The 24,314-nt window shown below is 28.3% G+C and overlaps 3 protein-coding genes across 13 annotated transcripts; all 3 read left to right on the forward strand.

The window, feature by feature from the left end:
• Nucleotides 1-215: 215 nt before the first annotated feature.
• LOC130671866 (odorant receptor 67c-like) lies at nt 216-6,055 on the forward strand. Of its 2 annotated transcripts, XM_057475976.1 has the most exons (9): nt 503-551; nt 649-937; nt 3,377-3,573; nt 3,643-3,862; nt 3,928-4,037; nt 5,075-5,174; nt 5,252-5,362; nt 5,447-5,602; nt 5,915-6,055. In XM_057475976.1, exons 2-9 carry the CDS (start codon nt 653-655, stop codon nt 5,963-5,965), a joined length of 1,230 nt encoding a protein of 409 aa, XP_057331959.1. In that variant the 5' UTR covers nt 503-551; nt 649-652; the 3' UTR covers nt 5,966-6,055. The 2 variants fall into 2 exon arrangements, with proteins under 2 accessions (XP_057331958.1, XP_057331959.1); XM_057475975.1 differs by having other exon boundaries at nt 216-937.
• Nucleotides 6,056-6,949: 894 nt separating this feature from the next.
• Nucleotides 6,950-9,914, forward strand: LOC130671867 (odorant receptor 94a-like). Its single transcript, XM_057475977.1, has 8 exons — nt 6,950-7,364; nt 7,488-7,684; nt 7,761-7,980; nt 8,056-8,162; nt 8,673-8,772; nt 8,838-8,948; nt 9,017-9,172; nt 9,668-9,914. The coding sequence occupies exons 1-8, from the start codon at nt 7,080-7,082 to the stop codon at nt 9,716-9,718; spliced, it is 1,227 nt and encodes a 408-aa protein (XP_057331960.1). The 5' UTR covers nt 6,950-7,079; the 3' UTR covers nt 9,719-9,914.
• Nucleotides 9,915-11,417: 1,503 nt separating this feature from the next.
• Nucleotides 11,418-20,542, forward strand: LOC130671291 (A-kinase anchor protein 17A). Of its 10 annotated transcripts, none has more exons than XM_057475085.1 (8): nt 11,418-11,686; nt 12,144-12,247; nt 14,778-15,533; nt 17,174-17,322; nt 17,399-17,606; nt 17,875-18,042; nt 18,454-18,565; nt 19,581-20,540. In XM_057475085.1, the coding sequence occupies exons 3-8, from the start codon at nt 15,039-15,041 to the stop codon at nt 20,411-20,413; spliced, it is 1,965 nt and encodes a 654-aa protein (XP_057331068.1). In that variant the 5' UTR covers nt 11,418-11,686; nt 12,144-12,247; nt 14,778-15,038; the 3' UTR covers nt 20,414-20,540. The 10 variants fall into 10 exon arrangements, with proteins under 10 accessions (XP_057331068.1, XP_057331072.1, XP_057331069.1 ...); XM_057475089.1 differs by having other exon boundaries at nt 14,862-15,533; XM_057475086.1 differs by having other exon boundaries at nt 12,176-12,247.
• The last annotated feature ends 3,772 nt before the right edge of the window (nt 20,543-24,314 follow it).

The raw sequence follows: 24,314 nt of genomic DNA on the forward strand, positions 1-24,314 counted from the left end.
TCTTTCATTATTTAACTATAAATTGATTTAATCAAGTTTCCAATTATTGTGTTTAAAACGGTACTAGTATTCATGCATACTTCAAACACAAAATTTTTTTATATCACATGTAAACTAGGTTTCGACTGTGATTTCGAACACAGATAAATGTTAGTATAAAAAAATTTTGAAAACAATAATGAGAATTTTTGAAAAAAAAAAAAAAAGTTACAATTCGTAAGTTCAATTTCACAATTGATAACATAATAAAAACTTAACGCAACCATAATGGCGTGCATGTCTCACATATGAACATTGAAAATTATCTTATACATTTCATTTCACTCTGTATGTAATTTAAATGATCGATCAAACCCGTGACAGATGTTCATAAATTGATGTGAATACTTAGTCGCAAATTGCAATCGATCCTTCCTACCACTTGTTATCTTATACATCAAATAATTGCATACAATTTTAAGTTTAAACGGTGGTGTAGGGATTCTAGAATTTAGAGAGTGATATTCACTTCGTCCGCTGCATTGTTAACTTGATTGATAGTAGAAGACCAAGTAAGGAATTTTATTTCCTATTTTATTTTATGCTTTTTTACTTTAAATTACGATATAACAAATGAAAAATAAAATAATTATTGAATATGATTGAAAGAAAAATGGAAGAAGAACAATTTATAAATTCTATAACTTTTGAGGAATTTTTAAATGGAGAAGTTTTGATTTTACAATGTATGGGATTGTCATATTTCAATAGGGTATTTTCAAATAGTGAGGAAATTGAAAAATGGTGGGAAAAAATAATTCCATTTTGTGGTATTTTGATAGTGTGTTTGTCGACATATCTTGAACTAATTAGAGTGATACGAGTAATAGATGTTGATTTTACTCATGCAATTGATATATTGTCCGCGATGAGTTCGGGTATGTTGTGTACATTTAAGGTAAGATTTATTAAAAACAAAAGTATAAATTGAGTGAACAAATATTATTTTATTTTTTTAATAGTTTATAGATTACTAGAAACCACAGACAATAATTTTTGCTGTGGATGGTCGAATTTTTGCCATATCGATGACTTTCTACTACAACTTTGTATTTCTTACTAATTTTATATAGAAATTAAAAAATTGCGTTAGAAAGTCATCGACGTGCTTCAATATTTGACACTACCCGGGAAAAAATGATTTTGCCTAATCATATATGATCATGCATAATTGTCTATATATGATCAGATCCAAAAATTGGCCAGGTCTGATCATACATAACTTGATCTGTTTATACATGATCATATATGATTATATATAATCATGCATGAACGAATATAGTCATTTGTAGAATCTCATTTAGAATATCTGTAAATTATTAATTAAGTAGTTTAATTAGGATTTATTGTCTTCATCAATATCAATGTCGGTTAAAATTAAAAAAAAAAAAAAAAAAAAAATTATTAACCATCGACAATTATTTTACTACGAGGTCACCCATCCAATTAATGTCCAACGCCGATGCTGCTTAACTTTGGTTATCGATGGTTTGTAGTCTGATCCTCTAGTCTGTTATACACTTACAATTAAGAAACGTTTATGGCATTACTTAACTCAAATAATCAAATTGATACTTTATACTTTTAAATTACTGCCGAAACCTTTGAACATTTTTTAAGTATTGGGGATTTAAGTTTGATTGATAGTTGACAGAATAAAAATTTAATAACATTGATATTAAAAAATTGTCATATTATTTAATATATATATATATATTTAAATATTTATAGGTTTCATATCAATGAAATCTGATCAGATTTAATCATAGACATATATAACTACATATAGGTTTATATCAGTCACGTCTGATCAGATCTTATTATATATAGGCCTATATCTAATTATATATGGGTTTGTATCAATCATGTCTGATCAGATCTAATCATGTATAGACTTATATATGATCATATATGGGGTTATAACAGCTAGGTATAATTATATCTAATTATATATAGACTTATAGATGATCAGATCTGATCATATATAGACTCATATATGGTTATATATGGAGTTATAACAGCCAGGTATGATTATATCTAATTATATATAGACTCATATATGATCAGACCTGATCATATATAGACTTGTACATGATTATAAATGGGACATAACAGCCAGGTATGATCAGATCTAACTATATATAGACTTATATATAAATAGATCTGATCATATATAGACTTATGTATGATTATATATGGGGTCATAACAGCCAGGTATGATCATATCTAATTATACATAGACTTATATATAATCAGATCTGATTATATATAGACTTATATATGGGCTTATAACAGCCAGGTATGATCAGATCTAATTATGTATGGGGTCATATATAATTATATATAATTATATATGACCCCATATATAATCATGCATGATTATATATAACTTCATATATGATTATATATAATCATATATGATCATATATATAAACATATATAATCATATATGATTAGGCAAAATCATTTTTTCCCGGGTAAATTGGCGCTATTCATGGGTTGATGAATGACTAAGATCTATGAATAGTGTCAGAAGTGATATTAATATTCTATAATCATTAATTATTTTTCTCAAAGATCTTCGACTATCTCTTATTAAGAAAGCTAATTTAAAAAATGATTTAAACTCAAATCACTTTCAAGAATTCAAGTAATTTTTAATTATACCTCTTCTACTCTTTAAACATGAATTAGTGGATATTCACTTATTTTCATTATTTTCACTAATTTATGTTTAGAGAGTAGACACTTAAGATTGTAAACTATTTTAAATCGTCTTTCTTAATCAGCCCGTGTAAAAATAATCTTAGGTCATGGTGATCATCATAATGAGTCTCATGATGATATCACGGTGATTATCATGATGATCTCATATTTTGACACAATCATGAGATGATTAATAAAATGAGAATTCTTAAATTTATGAATACTCAAGTCACAGTTAGTAAAACAGCAAAGCGTCTTCATACTAAAAGCATACAGACACCAAGATAACAATTAATTTATGATAAATTTGTTAGATCTAATTATAGAGCTCTGATCAGAATATCATGATATTGTTGCATGTATTTTTTTTAATCATACAACTCGAGAAAATACAATCAAATCATGATATAATTGTAAAAAACTACTTATCACATAAATACGAATAAATTCGTCTCTAAATCGTAGTTCCATAATAATCTCACCATGAGCCCATGATTGTGTCAAAATATGAGATCACCATGTTAATCACCGTGATATCATCATGAGATTATGATGATCACCATGACCTAAGATTATTTTTACACGGAAGGAATGTAAATTAATTAACAATAACAACTATTAATTATAATAGGCAATAAGATGTTGGACACATCGGAAAGAACTTTTTGATTTTTTACGACAACTTAAAACTTTATGGGACTCAGCAGATTCAAATAAGTATATCTCAGAAGACATATTAAATATAGTAATCTATGCCAGATCATTCAGAAATTATTTGACAATTATAGTGATTGCATTGGCTGTCAGTTATGCTATTCCAGCCTATACGTAAAATTATTATTACATGGCTAAATGAAAAGAACCAATTTGTAAAATTCTAATAATAAATTTTCGCAGGGTACTTGGTAGCCATTTGATATTTCACAGAGATGAATATTTTTTTAATTTCTCTATGATAATGTTCCCAGTCACGTATCCATTTACGATTAATTCATACTCGATATACTTTTCGTGTCTACTATTCGAGCAATTAGTTGAATTATTAGCTATTCCTTATTGGCTGTGTGGGGAGGTACTTTTTGTTCAATTAACGACACACGTTGGCGCTCAATGCACGGTAATTATTTAAATTTTATTACAGTGGAAATTAGGTGATGTACTTTAATATTTTCCATTCACAAGATATTAGTTAATAGGCTGCGAGGTATTAATAAGGATGGAAGTGGATCCGATAATCATGAAAACCATCGACAGTTAGCAGATATTATTTCGATTCATCATAAACTATATTTGTATGTAGTAGGTATACAACAATGAAAAAAAACAAAACGTAAAAATTTAAATAAAGATTAAGTTAAAAATATTTCGAATACAGATTAACAAAATCGATTCCATTTAATTCCATATATGGAAAGAAAATTATGGAAACGGTTCCCATAATTATATAAAATTTTTTCCTATACTAACATAGGAATTATGACCATAAATTATGGGAGCAGTTCCTATAGTTATGGGAATGCTTCCCATAATTATAGGAATAGTTCCTATAATTATGGGAATGCTACCCATAACATGATAGGAATGGTTCCTATAATAGTATGGGAACTATTCCCATAATATTATAGGAATGGTTCCCATAATGCTATTGGAATAGTTCCTATACCGTTATGGGAACCATTCCCATAGTATTTTTGGAATAGTTCCCATACTATTATAGGAACCATTTCTAAAATATTATGGGAATGGTTCCCATACTATCATAAAAAAATTGATTTAAAGGAAAGTGTGGTAATCACTTCTACCATACACAGAAATATTATTAAGTATCAAAACAAAAATTCAAACATTGAAAAAAAAATTTGTATTTGGCAATAACATTAAAATTTGTATCAAAATTTTTTTTTTTTAACAAATTTAGCGTCGAAGAAACTTCATTTGAATCTCTCCATATCATGAGGAAAATTCCTACACTATTTTGCTAAAAAAAATTTTTATGATATTACGGAAATGGTTCCCATAACATTATGGGAATAGTTCCTATAATATTATAGGAATAGTTCCTATACCATTCTGGGAATAGTTTCATAATAATATGGGAACTATTCCCATACTATTATGGGAATGGTTCCCATAATGGTACAGGCATCGTACCCATACTATTATGGGAACCATTCCCATATATTATGGAAACCATCCCTATAATAGTATGGACACAATTCCAATACCATTATGGGAACTATTCCCATGATACATAGCAAAAGTTGCCATAATTTTCTTTCCGTGTACTCAGTAAATTTATTATAAATAAATAATTATTCATTATTTTCAGACACTACTGTTGGCTACAAAGATTTTTTAACCCCATCTTATTTTTTGTCACCTTAGTTAATGGAGCTAATCTTTGTTTTTCGCTATATAGAGTTGATGGGGTGAGATGAACAATAAGTGTAAAAACTTTTTTTCTAGTTTAGCTTTTATAGTATTTTATAAATAAGTTTATCAACAGGAAATAAACGAACGCAATTGGGACATTCTTCTGTCAAAGGTACTCTACTTAGTTGCTGTCCTTGGACAAACATTTTTGTTTTGTAAACACGCTGATGTTTTAACCGAAAAAGTATCAAAAAATTACATTTTAATTTAACTACCACTGATAAAAAAAAAAATTAAATATTTTTATTCAGTAAATTTTTTTTCTTAGCTAGACGAAATCAGTTACGCAGCTTATCACTGTGATTGGACACATTGTGATAAGACTTTTAAGACTATGATGTTGATGATAATAAAACGAGCGCAAAACGGATATAGATTCACAACTTATGGAATTATAACGCTTGATGTAATGGAATTTACAAAGGTCGGTATAAAATTTGTCTAATCCCTAGCGGATCTAAATTACGGTAATTACCGTAATTTACGGCATCCAGCGGAATTGCTGTAATTGAGGTAAAATACGGTAATTCACTGTAAAATACAGTAATTTACTGTTATTCATCGTAAATTGTGGTATGTTACCACATCTTGCCGCCAATTACGGTAAAATACCGGAATTTGCGGTGAATTGCGATAAATTGCTGCATTTTTTACCGTAAATTACGGTAATTCGGATCCACTAGGGAAATAATAATAATTCCTCAAGTTATATTAATCTGTTTTTCGATTTTGATAGATTGTTAATGCCGCAATGAGTTATTTCGCCATATTACGAAGTTTTGGATAATTTTGTTTTCGGAATACTTGATATTTTGTAGTATAAAACTAATTCTAAAACTGACAATAGAATAAAATATTATTTTCTATGTAGACATCTGCATATCTTAATTTTCATTATTTATTTTTCAAATTTGAAACTCGAAATGATTCAAAAATACCAATAATTTTTGTATTTCCTTTGATTTGGACGATTTTGAAAAATTTACTGTCAATACCAAAAATTTATCAGATGCAACTATTGACAAAGACTTACATCTGTACGAGCAAATATGTCAACATATCAAAATGTACTTATATTTATAAGTCAAAATTAGATTCCTCCAGTTTTAGTACTTGATTATACGTAAATAATTTTTTGAATTTTTGTCTTTATAATAATAATCATATTTATCTGCACACTTCAAACGCGGGTCTTTTCTATATCGTCTATAAACTCGGCTTCGACCATGTTTTCGAACACAGGTGAATACACGTAAAAAAATTTATTGAAAGCAATAATTAGAATTTTCAAATAAAAAAAAAAAGATTCGTACTCAAAATGAATCAGTAAAATTCATTGCGCATTAGTAAATATGCACTGGGAAGTAGCTGATATACCACAGGTTGAATTAGTGGTTTATCTATAGCTGAAGAATTAGTGACTATCTACTTATTCGCAGTGAATTTCACCTATTCATTTTTAGAGAGTAAGTTCAATAGCACTATTAATAACATAAGGAAGACTTAACCGTTAGCATTATGGACATATGGACATGTCTTAAATGTAAAAATGAAAAATTATCTTATAAATTCAATTTTCCTTTGTATGTAATTTGAATGTTCTATCAAACCCGTGGCAGATGTTCATAAATTGATATGAATACTTCGCCGCAAATTGCTATCGATCCTTACTACCGCTAGTTATCTTATACAATGTAATTCCATATAATTATCTATATCTATATGGAATAGTAAAAGGGTTCGCCGAAACCAGAGAACAGTACTTCAGTTCACTAGTCGTATTAATATCTTTCCAATCTTTCATTTGACAACTCTTCGTTGCGACTAAAATTAAACCATAATTTTTTTTTTACTTTCCTCCATAAAATCATAAAAAAATTAAATTTTTACATCCATTAAAAATGGATGAAATGGAAATGTTAAACTCCGTACCATTTGAAAGTTTTTTTAGAACTGAAATTCGGATATTGCGGTACATGGGATTGTCATATTTCAATCGTGTGTTTTCAAACAAAGAAGAAACTGAAAAATGGTGGGAAAAAATAACTCCATTATTTGGTATTTTAATAATGAGCTTATTAATATCTATGGAAATAATGAAAATTATACGCGTTATATCTATTAGTATAACTCTCGCTGCTGGAATATTTACAGCAATGCTTTCGGGTATGCTTTGTACGTTCAAGGTAATCATTTCATTTTTAAAAAACAATTTGCTGAGGTATAATTAATTTATTTTTACTCTTCTAAGCAATAATATGCATTTTGAAAAAGAAAAAAAAACAAATTAATATAAAATTTTATTATAGGCAGTAAGATGCTGGACACATCGAAAAGAACTTTTTGATTTTATACGACAACTTAAAGTTTTTTGGGATACTGCATCTTCAAATAAATTTATAACAAAAAATGAATTAAACAGTGCGCTCTATGCTAGATCATTAAGGAATTATGTGATAGTTTTGGTGTTTGCATTAGCATTTAGTTATGCGTTTCCAGTTTATGTGTAACTTTATTTTTTTTTTAAAAAATTTTAGAACAAAAAAATCCATTTTCAAAACTCTAATAAATATTTTTTATAGAGGAATTTGCAAACACTTTCTTTATCATCGAGATGAATATTTTTTCACTTTCTCAAGAATAATGTACCCAGTGAAATACCCGTTTACTATCAACTCATTTTTGAGATATTTCATGTGTCTCTTCTTTGAACAAGTATCAGAAATTCTAGCTATTGTTTATTGGCTTTGTGGGGACATATTGTTCATCCAATTGACAACACACGTTAGCATTCAATGCGAGGTAATAATTTGAACTTTTTTTTTTCGTTACATCAGAAATTATATTTCATGCTAGATATTAACTTCTTTCTGTCAGATATTGGTTAATAGGTTACATGATCTCAATAAAGATAATTCTTCTGACGATGAAGGAAGTCGTCGACAATTAGTAGATATTGTTTTACAGCATAATCAATTGTTTTCGTAAGTAACTTAGAAAATTACATATTGTAAGTAGTAATTATTAGGCTCAAGCAGACAAACTATCATTCATCTGATATTAGTATTTCTTCCTAATCTAATATAATCGTGAGTTATATCCATTAGAAACATCAATGACTATGCTCGTTCTGAATGAAAACTTCGATTAAATCGTATCAAGAAAAATAGAATTCAATCGGAGTTTTTATTGAGAATGATCATATATTATCATCACGGAATCGTTTCCTTGGGCATAAATTAATGCCCCGTATTTTTTCCCACAAGTAATTTTGACATTATTCAAATTCTGACTTAATTGGGCTCATCTCTAATAATTAAAAACTCCGATCGAAACCGATGAATTCCTATTGAGAGTCTATCGGATTTCAATCAGAATTAATCGATTCCAATTAGAGTTCGTCGGATTCGATCGGAAGTCATCTATTTCAATCGAAATTTTTAATTAGGGATCATTTGATTGGTTTCGAAATAAACATTTTTTTATTTTTGTAGACATTGCCAATGGCTCCAGAGATTTTTTAGCCCGATTGCATTCTTTGTTACATTAATCAATGGACTCAATCTTTGTTTCTCTTTGTATCGTGTAGATCAAGTAAGAAATATGGTTAATAAAAATAATTAATGAAGTTACTTTAAAATTAATTTAATTATTAATAGCAAGTCAGTCAAGGTAATTGGAGCCATCTAATCGAAAATACGATACATTTAGTAAACGTTTTTGGACAGACAATTTTGTATTGCATGCACGCTGATTTGTTGACTGAAAAAGTATCCATTTATTTGATTAATTTAGGTAATAATTATACATGATTTGTATTTACTTAATTTTTTTTTAGTTAGGTGAAGTTAATAACGCAATTTATTATTCTAATTGGGTTCAATCGAATAAAAAATTAAAAATGATGGTTTTAATGATAATGAGAAGAGCTCAAAAAGAATATCGTTTTACAGTTTATGGAATTATTACTCTTAATCTCCGTCAGTTTACGAAGGTATATTTTTTAATATGATACTAAAGTTAGCCGATGATCCTGAAGTTAGCAGACAATTAAAAATTTTTGACTTTTTTTTTAGCAAATTAATCACAAAAAAAAAATCTATAAAAATGCACTTGTAGAAAATTTAAAAAACTACAGGTGCAATTTTTTCAAATTTTTTTTTTTTCAAATTTACCGTCTAAAAAAAATCCAAAAATTATTAGACGTCTGCTAACTTCAGTATCATAATTAGCCGGTGTCTCATAATTTTTGGATTTTCTTTTAGATGGTAAATTATAAAACAAAAAAAATTTGAAAAAATTGCACCTGTAGTTTTTAAAATTTTCTACATGTGTATGTTTTTAGTTTTTTTTTTTTTTGAAATTGATTTGTTGAAAAAAAAATCCGAAAATTTGTGACTGTTTGCTAACTTCAGGATCGTTTTTTAATATCTTTCTAATATGAATAAGTATTAAATTTTAATCGTTTTTTTTTTTTTTTAATCATTAGATTGTTAATACAGCGATGAGTTATTTTACATTGTTAAGGAGTTTTGGTTAACTCTTATTTTAAAAAAATAACAATATAATGTTCTGTTTTGAATACACTTGTATTTATGGAAGTGTCTTATTAACAAATTCAGAGAAAAGATTTAAAATAATTAAAAAATTTTATAGCGAATTCAACAGAAATAAAATTTATGCTTTGATTTATAATAATGATATTTTTTTTAAGTGCTAATTAGATAACAAATATTTTAAATCACATCTAATTAGTAATTAGAAATAAATATTTAGTAGAAAATATATGTTCTGTATTGTACACTTTAGTGTTCGGCATCTACGATGGTGTAGTATAATAAAATTTCACATACAACTTAGAAAAGAATAAACATGATTTTGTTTTTATTATTACCCTGGTGGAAATTTTTCGAAATTTTCTCTGAAAAACTTTGAAAAAGTCTTTAGAACTGTAGAACTGAGTTTTTTAGAGAAAATTCCGAAAAATTTCCACCAGGGTACGTTTTATATAGAGTAGAAGTCCCTGACTAAAAAATGGTACGTACAATTTGTGGCCGCTTCTTCATTTTTGGACTTTTAATACTTCATTTTAATTAATGAAACAGTAAAAAAAAAAGTGTCTATATTGTAATATTCTGATAAAAGTATCCTTATACACATTTTAAAAATTAATTATTTTAATGCGTATTTTATAAATTATTTGATATAAATTGTATTTAAAAAATCTATGTAAAGTAGCCGAAAACGTCATAGGAATTCCTAGATAAAGTCATGGGATTGCGTACGAATCCGTGAGATTAATCCATTCACGGAAAAAAATGAACTATAGAAATTGAGAATGACAAGTAATATAATGATAAAGTGATCAGTAAAAAATTATCATTTTAAATAGTAATTTTTTCGTTTATGATTAAAACGTGAATTAATTACGGGATAAGTATGAAAATTTATTGTCTATGCAAGAAAAATTACTATTTGAACTTTAAAAATCGTCCCTTATTAAAGAAAATGATTTAATCCATGCTAAGTGGATATCTATATAGTAGTCAAATCAAATTGTTTTAAATCATTTCAAATTGTTTTAAATTATTTCAAATTATTTTTCTTAATCAGGGGTAACTGATACTTAGAAAATTGACGACACGTATTATAAAATTTATTATTTGGAATATTAAAATTCCCCAAATTGACAGCCACATTCCGAGATATAAAATATCAAACACAAATTTTTAAAGTTTATTTTCTTCCGTGTAGAAATTCTTTAGATGATACTACACCCTGGTAGCCAAGCTGGCGGCAAGGAAACGACAATCTACTGCAGTAATTTCTCACTAAGCTGAGCGCAAAAATTGGCATTTCCATAAGTTGACGACAACTAGACGTCAACTTGCTGCGAAATTTGGTGGCAAAAGTTCACATTCCATTAATTGACGGAAAGTTGCCTTCAATTTTCCCAGAAAGTTGATGACAAATTGCGGCAATAGATTGTCGTCAAGTTTCTGGGAAAGTCGGTAACAACTTGTAGTCAACAGTTATAAAGGCTAAAATTCTCATCAATTTGTTCGCAACTAATTGACACCAATTTTCTGACTAGAAAGTCTTGCCATCAGGGTAAATTTTCTATCATCAAAGATGAATCTTACCGATCGTAGGTACAAAATACTCGATGTATCATCAAGAGAAGTTATTTTCCTTGACGTATGGCAGCACTTACGTCTCAGTAACTTAAAATCATCGGTTTACTTTCTCTGCGATACTTTTCTGTGTCCGATAGGATAATTTGTAGACAAACTGTTATTTATTTTTTTATTATTTCCTAACAACTATTTACAATATTATAAATAAATCATCACTGAAGATCATCTATGGAAGACAGTGTTTACATATCCGATAAAATATAAATCCATAAATTAATATCGACATAAATATAAATAAGTAACCAGTGAAATATCATTGATTGTTATAAGAAATACGTGTTGTCATGTGGAATTAGCAAGCAACAGAAAAAGTATAATCAGAATTATTACAAATAATTTGTAAATTATAATCGGGGTATCAAGCAATTTGATCATTTTATCATTATCATTAATAAATATATATACATGTCTATATATATGGAAGTATATATTCAAGAAAAAAACATAAATGTCAACATGCAGAGAATAATTTATCTGAGATCATATAATCCGTTTTTATCAATACATCCTTTCTACTAATTTTTTTTTACTTTACTTAATTATTATTATTAATATTTTTTTTATTAATTAAAAAATAGAATTAATTAGTTAAGTCGTAGCAATAATTTAGCAGCTATAGATAAATATTTTTTTTTTTGCAATATTAATTAATTTTTCATTAATAATATATATATATATATTTTTCTTTTAATTAATAATGAGTAAAGATAAAAAGGTAGGTGATGATAAAACAAGTGGAGAGGATGTAAATGGTTTACGGTGTTGTAGAGATCTTAGTGATATTGTTCCATTATATTCAGCCAAGGGATTATATTTAAAACCAATTGCTAAAATAAATATATCTGTTAATCTTCCCCAGTTAAAAACACCAGGTAATTAATTGCCCCGATAATTATTATCTTTTATTTTTTATTTTATTCAAATTATTTATTGTATTATTAATCATAAAAAATATCTAAAGTTCGAGAACTTTTAAGTTTTTATAAAAAAATTGCATATCAAGATTTCTTAGTCTGTATGCATTTAAAAATTTTTGGTAAATATTGATATCTAATTTTTTTTATTAAAAAAAAATAAAAACTTTTTGTCTGCTGATTTCGCTATTAATTTTTTAGTTTTTTTTAATTTTGTTTGAAAAATTATACAATTTTTTATAATAATTTATCGGAGCAATTAAAATTTTATACATTATTTTAATTATTAGTAGATTAAATATTTAGAAATTCGAAAAAATTTTTGAGGAATTTTATATTCAATTCAAAAATTTTTCATAACGTAAATGATCCAGTTATTAAATGTACCTGAAGATCGAAACGCTTCTCGCGCAACGAAAATGAAAAAAACTTATGTAATTTGACTTTAAAAGTGACTTAAAGGGTAGTCGGGGTGGCTTATAATTTTCGGCTGACCGTGAAACATTTCAGAAGTCTAGATCCAGTAGACTTTTTACTTTTCATTTCGTTTTTTATTTTCGTTTCTCAAAAAACATTCCGATCTTCAGGTACACGTTCTTACATGAATTTTGACTGCTATTAGTTATTTGTTTTCAAGTTCAAATTAAACTTTACACTTCATATATATAAATATATTTTACACTTCAAATATATGTATATATTAGGGTCGCCGTTAAAAATTAACTTTTCTCAGACGGCCCATAAAAAGCTTCTTTTTAGTGAAAAAATACGTGGGGATTTGGTTTTTTTGTTTTAAGTAAAAAGAACACGTGCCGCAGGACGATCAAAGTTCATTTTTCGATGCAATCGCGGTTTTTTTCTAAATATCTCATGAAATATGCAGATTAAAGGAAAAACTCATAGGAACAATTTTGTAGGAAATTAAATTCTTGACAAAAAAGGTCTAATTCATTTTTTTTATAAAATGTGTGTTTATGAAGATATTTTGAAAACATTTTTTTTATATCTTACACTGTAAAAAATCACCGGGGTAAGTTCAAGCGGTGTAGGTGTTAAAATTATCGGTGTTAAATTTACCCCCGAAAGCGGTGTGAAAATAACGCCGCCACGGGTGTAAATATTCTAGACCGGTGTTAAAATAACGCTGCCACCGGTGTAAATATTCTTTACCGGTGTTAAAATACTTTGTGAATATTTTTACTAACTTGATCACTATACTTGTTAATAAATGATATTTTTTATTAATTTTCATAAAGAACTGACATTTTTTGTGTTTTATAATTTTTAAAGTTAATACTCCAAGCGGACGCAATTTACCCCGCTTTTACACCGGCATTACTCCACTTTTACACTTGTTACCCCGATTTAACACCGGTATTTTTAACACCGGCGTATTACTCCTCATACACCGGTGTAATTTCATTTTTACACCGGGCGGAGTTAAAACGAGTCCATTTTTAACACCGCTCTTTTTACAGTGTATCAAATTTCATTTTTCGAAGCAATCGCGTTTTATTTTTTAATATCTCATGAAATATGCAGATAAAAAGAAAAAATCATAGGAACAATTTTGTAGGAAATTGAATTCTTAACAAAAAAGGTTATGTTCATTTTTTTTATAAAATGTGTATTTATGAAGATATTTTGAAAAAACTTTTTTAGATCTTATAAATTGACCATTTAAAGGATTACGGATGTCTAAAATAACGTTTTTCCTTAAATATAGACAACTTCGTAACTCGTAACATATCAATCATTAATGCTCTGTATATTTTCTATATACTTAGAAAAATATCATTTTTAAAATTTGTAATCCTTAAAACGCTCAATTCATCAGATCTAAAAAAAGTTTTTTTAAAATATCTTCATAAATACACATTTTATAAAAAAAATGAATACGACCTATTTTGTCAAGAATTTAATTTCCTACAAAATTGCTCTGTGATTTTTTCCTTTAATTTGCATATTTCATGAGATATTTAAAAAAAACCGCGATTGTATCGAAAAATGAACTTTGATCGTCCTGCGGCACGTGTTCTTTTTACTTAAAATGAAATAACCAAATTCCCCACGTATTTTTTCACTAAAAAGAAGCTTTTTATGGGGCGTCTGAGAAAATTTAATTTTTAACGGCCACCCTATATGGAGTATTTTAGGCAAAATTATCGCGATAATGACAATTACTATTTTGATGTTTTATAATTTTGTTGAAAATATTTTCTATTTAACTTCCAGTATCTTATTATAAAATTTAAAAGTTTTAAAAATTCACTGCATTAGAACTTATAAATTATCACTTAAAAAGAAAAAAAAAAAACAGGAAAAGTCGGTTAAGAAAATTTTCACACAATCGTTATCATATTTCTGAATAACTACAAATGAAGATATGACTTTTAAATATATAAACTTAATAATATTTTCTATAAACATGAATAGTTTGATTGAAATATTATACTAAAGTTATAAATAATAAAATTACAATCCAAAGGCCCACAGGAACCAGTCGAGTCACAAAAAAAAAAAAAAAATAATCATGGGTTCTTTATAAAATTTAAAACTGGAATATCTCTAGGCATAGCAGGTTTTACAGCACATTACTACAATATCAATAGGAAAAACATTGTCAACATGGGAAGTTTTGGAGAAATTACGTCTCCTGATTCGTCCGGACGAGTTTTCATCACTGAAAGTCACCAAGAGTACCCTGGAATTTTTACGTCTGGAAGCAGATTTAACGGACAAATGTCGTATGGCTCAGGTGCTAGGACGTCTCGAGGGTCAACGGTTAAATCTTGCTGGGTTCGCAAGTATCCTGAAAGTACGTGCCGCCGAGGCAAAGGATGACTTTCCATCAAAACACACCTGGGATTCATTTTTCCGTGATGCCAAGCATATGAACGAGTTGAAACCCGGTGAGCGTCCGGATACTGTTTATATCTCTGGTCTTCCGGTCAAGTGGTTCAGTGAAGACGGCGGTAAAACACCAAGTGAATCCATGTGCATGAAAATATTCAAAAGATGGGGTACCATCAGACGCATCGATGTCCCTGCTGCTGATCCTTACAGGTCACGTATGAGACTGGATAATAATATAAATAAGAAGAATATTCTAAATGATGGAATATTTTTTGACGTTTTCATTCAATATATCGAGTATGTTGATTTTGTCAAACTTATGGATTCATTGCGCGGTATGAAAGTTTTGAAGAAGGAAGATAATAATTATCTAACTGCGTTGATAAAGGTTTTTTATTTTTTATTTTATTAAACAATTATTTCGCACTACAAATATCATAAAGGCCTACAAATAATTTGTTAGAATTTATATGAAATAGACTAAATTATAAATAATAATATCTTTATTTAATTAAATGAAAAGACTCCTAATGACAGAATGACAGATAAATGAAAAAAAGGAATAATAAATTAAACAAAAATAATAAAAACAAAAGATTGTTTTCTTCGTCGTCGTTCTTCTTGCTCTTATATAGTTGGATAAGCGAGAGGTTACGTTTCGGATATTTTCGGTTTTTACCCCCACCATCTAAATTTAATACCTAAGACGTTGGGCCTTGATGGTGGCGGTAAAAAACCGAAGCGCAAACTCTCGCTAATCCAACTATATTAATTATTATTTTTAACATAATTATACAGTCGACTACCCCTCACAAGCCTGTCCTTCATGAGCCTTCTCCCCTCGTACGAGTTTCGTACTAGAGAACCCGTTATAAGCCTCCGCTAAAATTGTCTAAAATATAAACTAACAATAGGAAAAAATATCCAAATTAATGATGAAAATTTACTATCTATGTTTCGCGGATAATAATATAATCATTATTAAGTAAAATATAATTTATTATTCATAATTGTAATCATGGATTACATCCAAAGCTTCTGTTACAATTGAAAAGTTTTATTGAGCATTAAGTTGATCAATAAAATTATTATTTTTATTATTACTGCAATCAATACCGTTATCATTATAATTTTTTGCATTTAAATTATTATTAGTGTAAAAAGATAAGTGTTTATTTTAGCGCCATAAGCACCAGGAAAATCGGGATAGTCGCGTATGTAACACATGTAAATATGACGTTTAAAATGATATAAAATAAAACAGGCTTATAACGGGTAGTCGAGAACAAAACTAAACGCACGGTAGTGGGAAGACTGAAATTACAAGAAAATTTTCCCCTACGTCCCCTAGACCAGGCTTATGACGGGTAGTCGACTGCATTTTCTCTTGGAACTCCATTAACTCAGACAGTTAATCTACGAAGGAGCGGAAATTTCTTGGGATATCCGAGTTAACGGATGCCCCTTCTCTCTTAAAAAGTAAACTGTACGCATGCTCTTACATCTACATAAATGATGCAGATATAAATAAATACAGACGTACAAATGTATAGACCATTGGGTGGGAGACAGCGTAGCTCGTAGGGGTCAAGATTCAGGGGAAATTTCAAGATAATAGAATTTGACTTTACCCGGAAATCGTAACTGCGTTCAAAAATTTTTTTCTGATTGTTGGTTTTTTTTTATCTTAAGGGGATACGTTTTGAAAATACGAAATTTCTAGCCTTCTATTAAGGTTTCAAAAAACGCTAAAGACTCTCTATTTTAGGTTTCCAGTGTTTGCCCGTGAATTAAATTTAATTGAAAATCGGTTACCGTTACCCTTTAAAGTATAAAAATAAAATATTAATTTTATTCACTCATATTTTTTTTATGCCCTCATAGTTCCTAGGATAGACACTTTTTTTTTTGATGTCTTTATGATATCTGTAATGCGATTTAGTTATCTTATATATATATATATATATATATATATATATATATATATTGTATACTTGGTTAATAAAATATAATTGATATTTATTAAAGGTTGATTTCGATAAAAGTAAACATATGAGTGACAACTCAGTATCGAGACGTGAATTTGAACGCAAAAGACTCATTGCTCAGGATCATTTGGCTATGGAAAAATTGCGTAAACGCGAAGAGGCTGAAGCTAAAAAAAAAGAAGAGGAACTGTATGTTCATTAATTTTTTTTTTACGCTAATTGATGTCTATCTCATGGTTTGAATAATTTTTTTTTTTGGTCTTAGAAAAAAAGAAGCTGCTGATAAAGATGCCAAGTATATAAGACGTAAAAAACGTGAAGAAAAACGAAAAAGAAAGGCATTAACGATATTTAGAAAACAAGAAGAGGACAAGGTTTCGATGAAAATAGCACGTGAAGAACAAAAATTAATTAAAGCACAGCGACAATTAGAAAGTATTAGACTATTGGACGAACTGTTTGATCGAATAAAGGTGAGTTTTACATGATACTGAAGTTAGCAGACGTTTGACAGTTTTTGACTTTTTTTAAAAACGATAAACTATAAAAAAAAATATTTTGAAAAATTGCACCTATAGTTTATTAAATTTTCTACATGTGTATATTTTTAGTTTTTTTTTTGCAATTTATTTGTTGAAAAAAAAATCCGAAAATTTGTAACTGTCTGCTAACTTGAGGATCGTGAGTTTTATTGATAATCATTCAACTTTGTTTTACTAATTTATTTATTGTTTTTAATAGATAAAACTCGAGAAAGGCGAAATTACGATTGGTGATAAAAATACTTCCAATGAAAAAACTAAAAATGATAATAACGTTACCGACAAAAATGTGGATGGTAATGAAAAAGTTGATAAGAAGGATAAAAAATCTAAAAAGAAGAAATCCAAGAAAGAAAAAAAGAAAAAGGTAATTTAATATCAGTAAAAATACGATAGTGCCATTATAGCAATAGATCTTATAGCAGGTCTCGTTTTTTAAATATCTGTTAGTAAAATTTAAAAGACATTTTTAATCCTTAGTCATAGATTTTGATAATTGCAATAAGAATTTAAATCCTGAAAATGACAACTTAAATTCATGTCTTCAGCATGACAAAATTTGCTAAAAGATTTTTTAGTAGGACAGTTTTGGGAATGATTTTTAAGTCGAGTAGAATCTGGTTGTAAGCAGCATCAAACGCTCTACTCACTCTTAGGAAAATTTAATTTTTTCCTGTAAGTAAGAGTATAGACAGAAAGATTGCTTATAACCTGATTCTACTTAACTGTTCATACTATAAATTGATGATAGTATTTAATGAAAATTTGACTGTTTCAGAAAAAAGATAAGAAAAATGTGTCAAGTTCAAGTGAGGATTCAGATGAAGAAACTTTTAAAAAGAAACTTAAAAGTACATTGGCTATCAATAAATCAGGGTCTTCATTTCCAGGTAAATGAAATATATTTAACAATATAGTCTTTTAATTTAACAGAAATTTAATATAGATAAATTTTAGTTAACCCTTCGTTGGTCGCGCTTCACTGCCCGCCTTGGTTGGTCGCGTCGCGGGGAATCGCCGTAAAGTTAATTTTCTTTAGCGTTGCCAAATCTATGTACAATTTATGACAGCCTCTAGGGCGTGTTCAGAAATACACTCTGGAGATCGAAAATTACCTACCCAGGTGTGATTAGTACCTATGTAATGTTAAATCGCACCTCTGGTTCGACTCGAGGATATTTCTGAACGCAGGAGTTGAATATTTCTCTTCCAGAGTGTGTTTCTGAACACGCCCTAGCTTTCTATATTTCGGTTTCGTATATGTGGCAACGTTGAGAATAAAATTTCACCGTCTAGTTTAGTCGCGCTCACGGGGAATCGCCGTGATTCGACGATCATTCGACATCTATTATTTAATATATAATTAATATAAATAATTATAACTTTAGAAACTCTTTTAATGTATGTTAAATAGATTAAAGAAGGAATAGCTGAATTGTTAAATGCTAAAAAAAATATATATATATTTTTTTTTTTACAAAATAAATGAAAAAAGCGAGGAATCGCTCATAGCGCGACCAACGAAGGGTTAACAATCAAAATTTAGTATTCTTAACAATTTATCAAAGCTATTTTATTATCAACTTGGTATAGTTTCGATTATTTTTATGACATTACATGACCGTTAAACAGTAAAGTTATTTATCAAAATCGATAAAAATCACCTAAAAACATTACGTGAACCTCAACACGCAAATGCGATCAATTGTCACTGTAGGTGATTTATATCTTCATAAATATCTGGATGTCATAAAAAATTTTATTGACCACATAAAATTTTTTATATCTACTCTTAAATAATGTATGATTTTTTTTATGTCCTTTGTTAAAAGCTTTTATATAAAAACTTTATTCTTTTTATCAAAAGTATTTATCTTCGACGACGTGAAATTGATTATTTAATAGATAAAAATGTTGTAGGAGCTTCCTCAGCAGATCAAAATATGGGATTTCAATCAATGTATACACAATTTCCTCAGCCATGGTTCTATGATGCCGCGGCGATGATGTTTCCTGGTAGAATGCGCGGCCGGGGTGGCGACGGAAGCCATCCAATGAATCGTTATTTCCGTGGTCGTGGACGTGGTGGCTATCCTGGACGACGTGGTGGCCGTGGGAATCCTCGATCAATGCATTTATTCAATCCACATTCATACAATGATCAATACTACAAATATTTCGCTAATTTAGCTGGGATTGACTATTATGACAGTGATCACTCGAGATCTAGATCTAAATCACGGTCGAGATCGCGAAATCGCGAGAGGTCAAGATCGCGTACGAAGAAACGGAGACGCAGGAGTAGAAGTAGAAGTCGCAGTGAAAGTCCACGATCAAGAAATAGGTCGAGATCAAGATCAAGATCAAGATCCAGATCTAGGTCCAGGTCTAGAACTAGGTCTAGAACCAGATCCAGGTCTCGATCGAGGTCAAGAAGACGAGATGACTCACGTGCGAAATCGAGATCCAGATCAAGATCTAGACGCTCGCGTTCAAAATCCAATAGAAGATCGAGATCACGTTCAATAAGTAAATTTAAATCATCACGTCAAAATAATAAACGTAAACACAGTAAAGTTAAGGTAACACGTGCCAAGTCACGGTCATTGACACCCAAAAGACAATCTAGAAGTAAATCATGGTCATTACCAAAATCTCCAAGACAAAGAAGCTGTTCGTGGTCTAAAAATGTCGATGAAATTGAAAAAAATATGAGTAATAATAAAACTAATACATAATACATCGACTGTCGACCATTTTCCCTCGACTGTGAATCTTCAGAGTTTTTTTTTATGCAACTACTTTCATTTCTTCTGTTCATTACATTTTATTTTTTGTCATTTTTATTATTGTCAATAAAATTAATTAACATAAAATATTTAACTGTCTATTTTTTATTCACCACTCAAATTAATTTCAACTAAACTCAAAAGATATATGAGTATAGACAATAAAATATACCTGGGTATAGTTTGTAAAATTAGCGATAGGATGTGCACAGTCGTAATTAGATTATTCTCGCCTCTATGATAAAAATCTTTCATAATTATCATCAAAAAATGATATCGAAGTTAGCAGACGTCGAATAATTTTTGAATTTTTTTAAAACGATAAATTCTAATAAAATGATATTTTAAAAAATTGCACCGATAGCTTTTTTAATTTTTTACATGTGCATATTTTCTTTTTTTGTAATTGATTTGTTTAAAGAAAATCAGAAAATTGTTAATTGTCTGTTAACTTCTGGATCATCATCAGAAATTCATAATCTTACAAAATTAGTATATTCCACCCCTAGGGAGAAAAGTAGAACATTCCTATGTAGATAGATACGGGGAGATGTGGGCAGATGACACTGTTTATGTCTTTCTGTAAATAGTGGCCCTTAACTTTGCTTCTATTGGCAATAACCCATCACAATATAAACGTTTTTTGTTCATTATGATGTCCTCTAGTAGGAGCAACCCGAAAAAGTCCTAAGAAAAATTTATTTTTTGAGTAATCGACATCGGGCAGATACGGGCAGATGCAGGCAGATGACAGTGTCTATGGCTTTTCATAAAGAGTAGCCCGTAACTTTGCTCCTGTTGGGAATAACCCATCACAATACTAAGGTTTTTTGTTCATTACGATGTCTTCTACTAGAAGAAATCCTAAAAAGGCGCTAATTTTCATCATTTGTTTCCCCATAAACAGAAAAAACGACTTTCTTTCCTCTAAACAAAACAGGAATTAAAATTTTTGGTGCGGGTATTGTAAAAATTAATTTTTCCTATGAGAATCTATAAGAGCTTTCAAAAGCGACATCTGTTCTACAGATAAATTTGAAACGTTTGTGAGTTGGCATGCCTGTACTCACAGTCAATCTTCACACTTCATGTCCATACATTCGCACTAGATATATAAAATACTATACATTACCTCAATATGAAAATTACTCTAAAAGAATATTAGAAATAAATGCTAAAAAAAGGTATATATCATATAGTTTTTATCTTTTGATAATTGTATTTATTTAAACTAGTAGGAAATCAGTTATAAGTATTAAATTTTTCTTGTTATAATAGCTTATTTTTTTTTTCTATCGTATTAATATAACGTTTATTACATTATATTTAAATATTTGTTTTTATGGTTTACTTAAAACTACTTAACAATATATACAAACATAATTTTGTTTACATCAACACTTATTTACAATTTTTTTTTATTTACTTTATTTAAGAAGTTTATATAGACTAGAAGAGGTCATCTTATAGATTTTTTTAAATTTACGTTCTCTGTTAGTATTATAACACTCAATTAATAAATTTATTTTTATCCTTTTAACATTTTTTAATTAACTTATTGGTTATGAAGTATAATTTTTTCACCATACCTCCGCTGAAAGTTTAAATTCCCGCCCTATTCGAGGGAAGAAATTCGCTCTTTTCTTCTATGAAAAAATGAATGACAATAATTAGCGCATGCGCGATTCTTGCCATCAACAGAGGCAAAAATTTTACCTTTCAGGTGTAGGTCTGGTGAAAAATTTAATACAGACCACGGAAAAAAATAAGACGTCTCGCGCGTGCTTGCCATTAAACACAGGTAGAAATGTCCTACTTTTCTCCCTAGGTGTGTAATATACTAATTAAATGTTGATTTAAGACAGCAACGAATTAAAAGTAAAAGTTAGTGTTGAATTTATATATTTTTAGTATACAATTAATATTAATATTCGTTTATTTAATCGAACAAATAATTTATTTATTGTTATCATTATTATTTGTTTATATTTATAATTTATTAATGAACATATTTGTGCGGATAAGTGCATTATATAAATTTATATTCAAAACGTAACGCTAATTAGTAGCAATATGTAGTTAATTAATATCGCATTAACGCTACTTATTTAAATAATTTATAAATATTTTTAATATTTTTTTTTTAAGAAGTTTTCTGAAAGACCGTGTAGATAAGATCGAAAAAATTCAGTATTAAATTTTTTAAATAAATTAATTGTTATATTGACAATTATTTTATTTAAATAAAATAAAATTGCAAATAGTAAACGTGTATATTGTTTCAATGAATTTTTTTTACGTGGTGAATATCTTTGTGTATAAAATATTTTTACGATTCAGACCCTTATTTATATATAAATATATTATTTTAACGGGCATTATAAGTGCACACTAATATTTATGTTACACTTTTCAATTATTCTTATAAGTACTGGGCCCATTTCTATAACATTGCACTCGCAATGAAATTTTATTTATCATTTATAATAAATAAATTAAATAGGGAATGTGTTGCTGTGACATTTTTTTCTATTAACACTTCTTATATATTTTTTACAATCTAATTATAACAGAAATAAATTACTTATTAATATTTATGTTAACTACATTTTTTAAATTTATGATTTAACAATAAAGCTATGATCCAATTAACATATTCGTGATTAATATTAATTACACATCCTGAAGAACATGACCGAGTAATTTAATTAATATATTTTTTTAACACACATGAAACGCGTTTATTGGCAGTAAAAATATTTATAAGATGAAGTGAATATGAAAAAAAAAAAAAAATAAGAAAAAGAAGTATAATTTTTATTTATTATTGTCGGTCATGTTTTTCAAGAAATATGATGGCAGTTTGATGTCTAATGAAATGATCTGTACAAGTATGAAAATATGAATTTATTTAATAGCTTTAAATTTTAAATATTATTTATAATCATGAGTTTTAGATGATAATATATTAATATAGCATTTATTTATTTTTCAAGCCATTAAGAATTGATAAAAAGTTATGTCTCTTGCTTTCATCAATTCCGTATTTATTATTTTATTTATAACAATATTCAGATTTTTTTATGGTCAAAAATTATTAAAAGTCAAAATTATAAGTAATTTATTTCTAAAAAGATATTTTTTTCTTTTACTACTGTACATTACGTAGGTGTGGTGCATCCCTACAGAAAATTTCTCTACATTATAAAACTTTACAAAGTTTTTCCCTACACGAATCAACTCAACAGAAGATTATTTTCACATCGTTCCATCTCTACATGAGAATATCTCTTATATTGAAAATCGTTACAGAGATCATTTTCACATAGCGCTGTTCAAACAGTAAAATTTTTGTTTTCAAATTTTATTAACAAAGTAGGTTAATTATATAAAAGAATGAATGAAAGTGAAATTGAATTATTTAAATATTACCAAAGTGATGATTCGCCCCAACGCAAATTTAGAAAAACTAGTGACTGCTGTTTTCAAACTGGTGGTCTCGTGTTAACTTTTCGTACCAATTTCGATAACTTTTTTCTGTACTTAAACTTGATTTCCACTTTGGTTTATAAACAGCAACAAGTGCTGTATCTTCACTTATTTTAAATCATTTTTTAACAGTACCGCGGTTGTCTTATTCGACAATTAATATTTTATTGAAAATAAAGATATAAAGACAACAAAGAATATTAATTAAATAATAATTGATACAGAAAGTATCACATTTAATACATGACCACCAGTTTAAGCCAGCAACCGCTAGATTTTCTAAATTTGTGTTGGGGTGAATCATCACTTTTTAAATATTTGAATAATTAAATTTCACTTTTATTCATTCATTCTTTTATAT

Source organism: Microplitis mediator, chromosome 7, assembly GCF_029852145.1.
Source record: "Microplitis mediator isolate UGA2020A chromosome 7, iyMicMedi2.1, whole genome shotgun sequence".
NCBI classification, from domain to species: domain Eukaryota; kingdom Metazoa; phylum Arthropoda; class Insecta; order Hymenoptera; family Braconidae; genus Microplitis; species Microplitis mediator.

Bases quoted from the DNA above. Each gene is read 5' to 3' on its own strand.
- LOC130671866 (XM_057475975.1), top strand. From the start codon at position 638: ATGATTGAAAGAAAAATGGAAGAAGAACAATTTATAAATTCTATAACT. The intron at 3,574-3,642 runs GTAAAATTATTA...AAATTTTCGCAG, and splicing joins TATGCTATTCCAGCCTATAC to GGTACTTGGTAGCCATTTGA. The intron at 5,175-5,251 runs GTGAGATGAACA...GTTTATCAACAG, and splicing joins CGCTATATAGAGTTGATGGG to GAAATAAACGAACGCAATTG.
- LOC130671867 (XM_057475977.1), top strand. From the start codon at position 7,080: ATGGATGAAATGGAAATGTTAAACTCCGTACCATTTGAAAGTTTTTTT. The intron at 7,365-7,487 runs GTAATCATTTCA...ATTTTATTATAG, and splicing joins GTATGCTTTGTACGTTCAAG to GCAGTAAGATGCTGGACACA. The intron at 9,173-9,667 runs GTATATTTTTTA...TTTAATCATTAG, and splicing joins ATCTCCGTCAGTTTACGAAG to ATTGTTAATACAGCGATGAG.
- LOC130671291 (XM_057475082.1), top strand. From the start codon at position 12,073: ATGAGTAAAGATAAAAAGGTAGGTGATGATAAAACAAGTGGAGAGGAT. The intron at 15,534-17,173 runs GTTTTTTATTTT...TATTTATTAAAG, and splicing joins ATCTAACTGCGTTGATAAAG to GTTGATTTCGATAAAAGTAA. The intron at 17,607-17,874 runs GTGAGTTTTACA...TGTTTTTAATAG, and splicing joins AACTGTTTGATCGAATAAAG to ATAAAACTCGAGAAAGGCGA.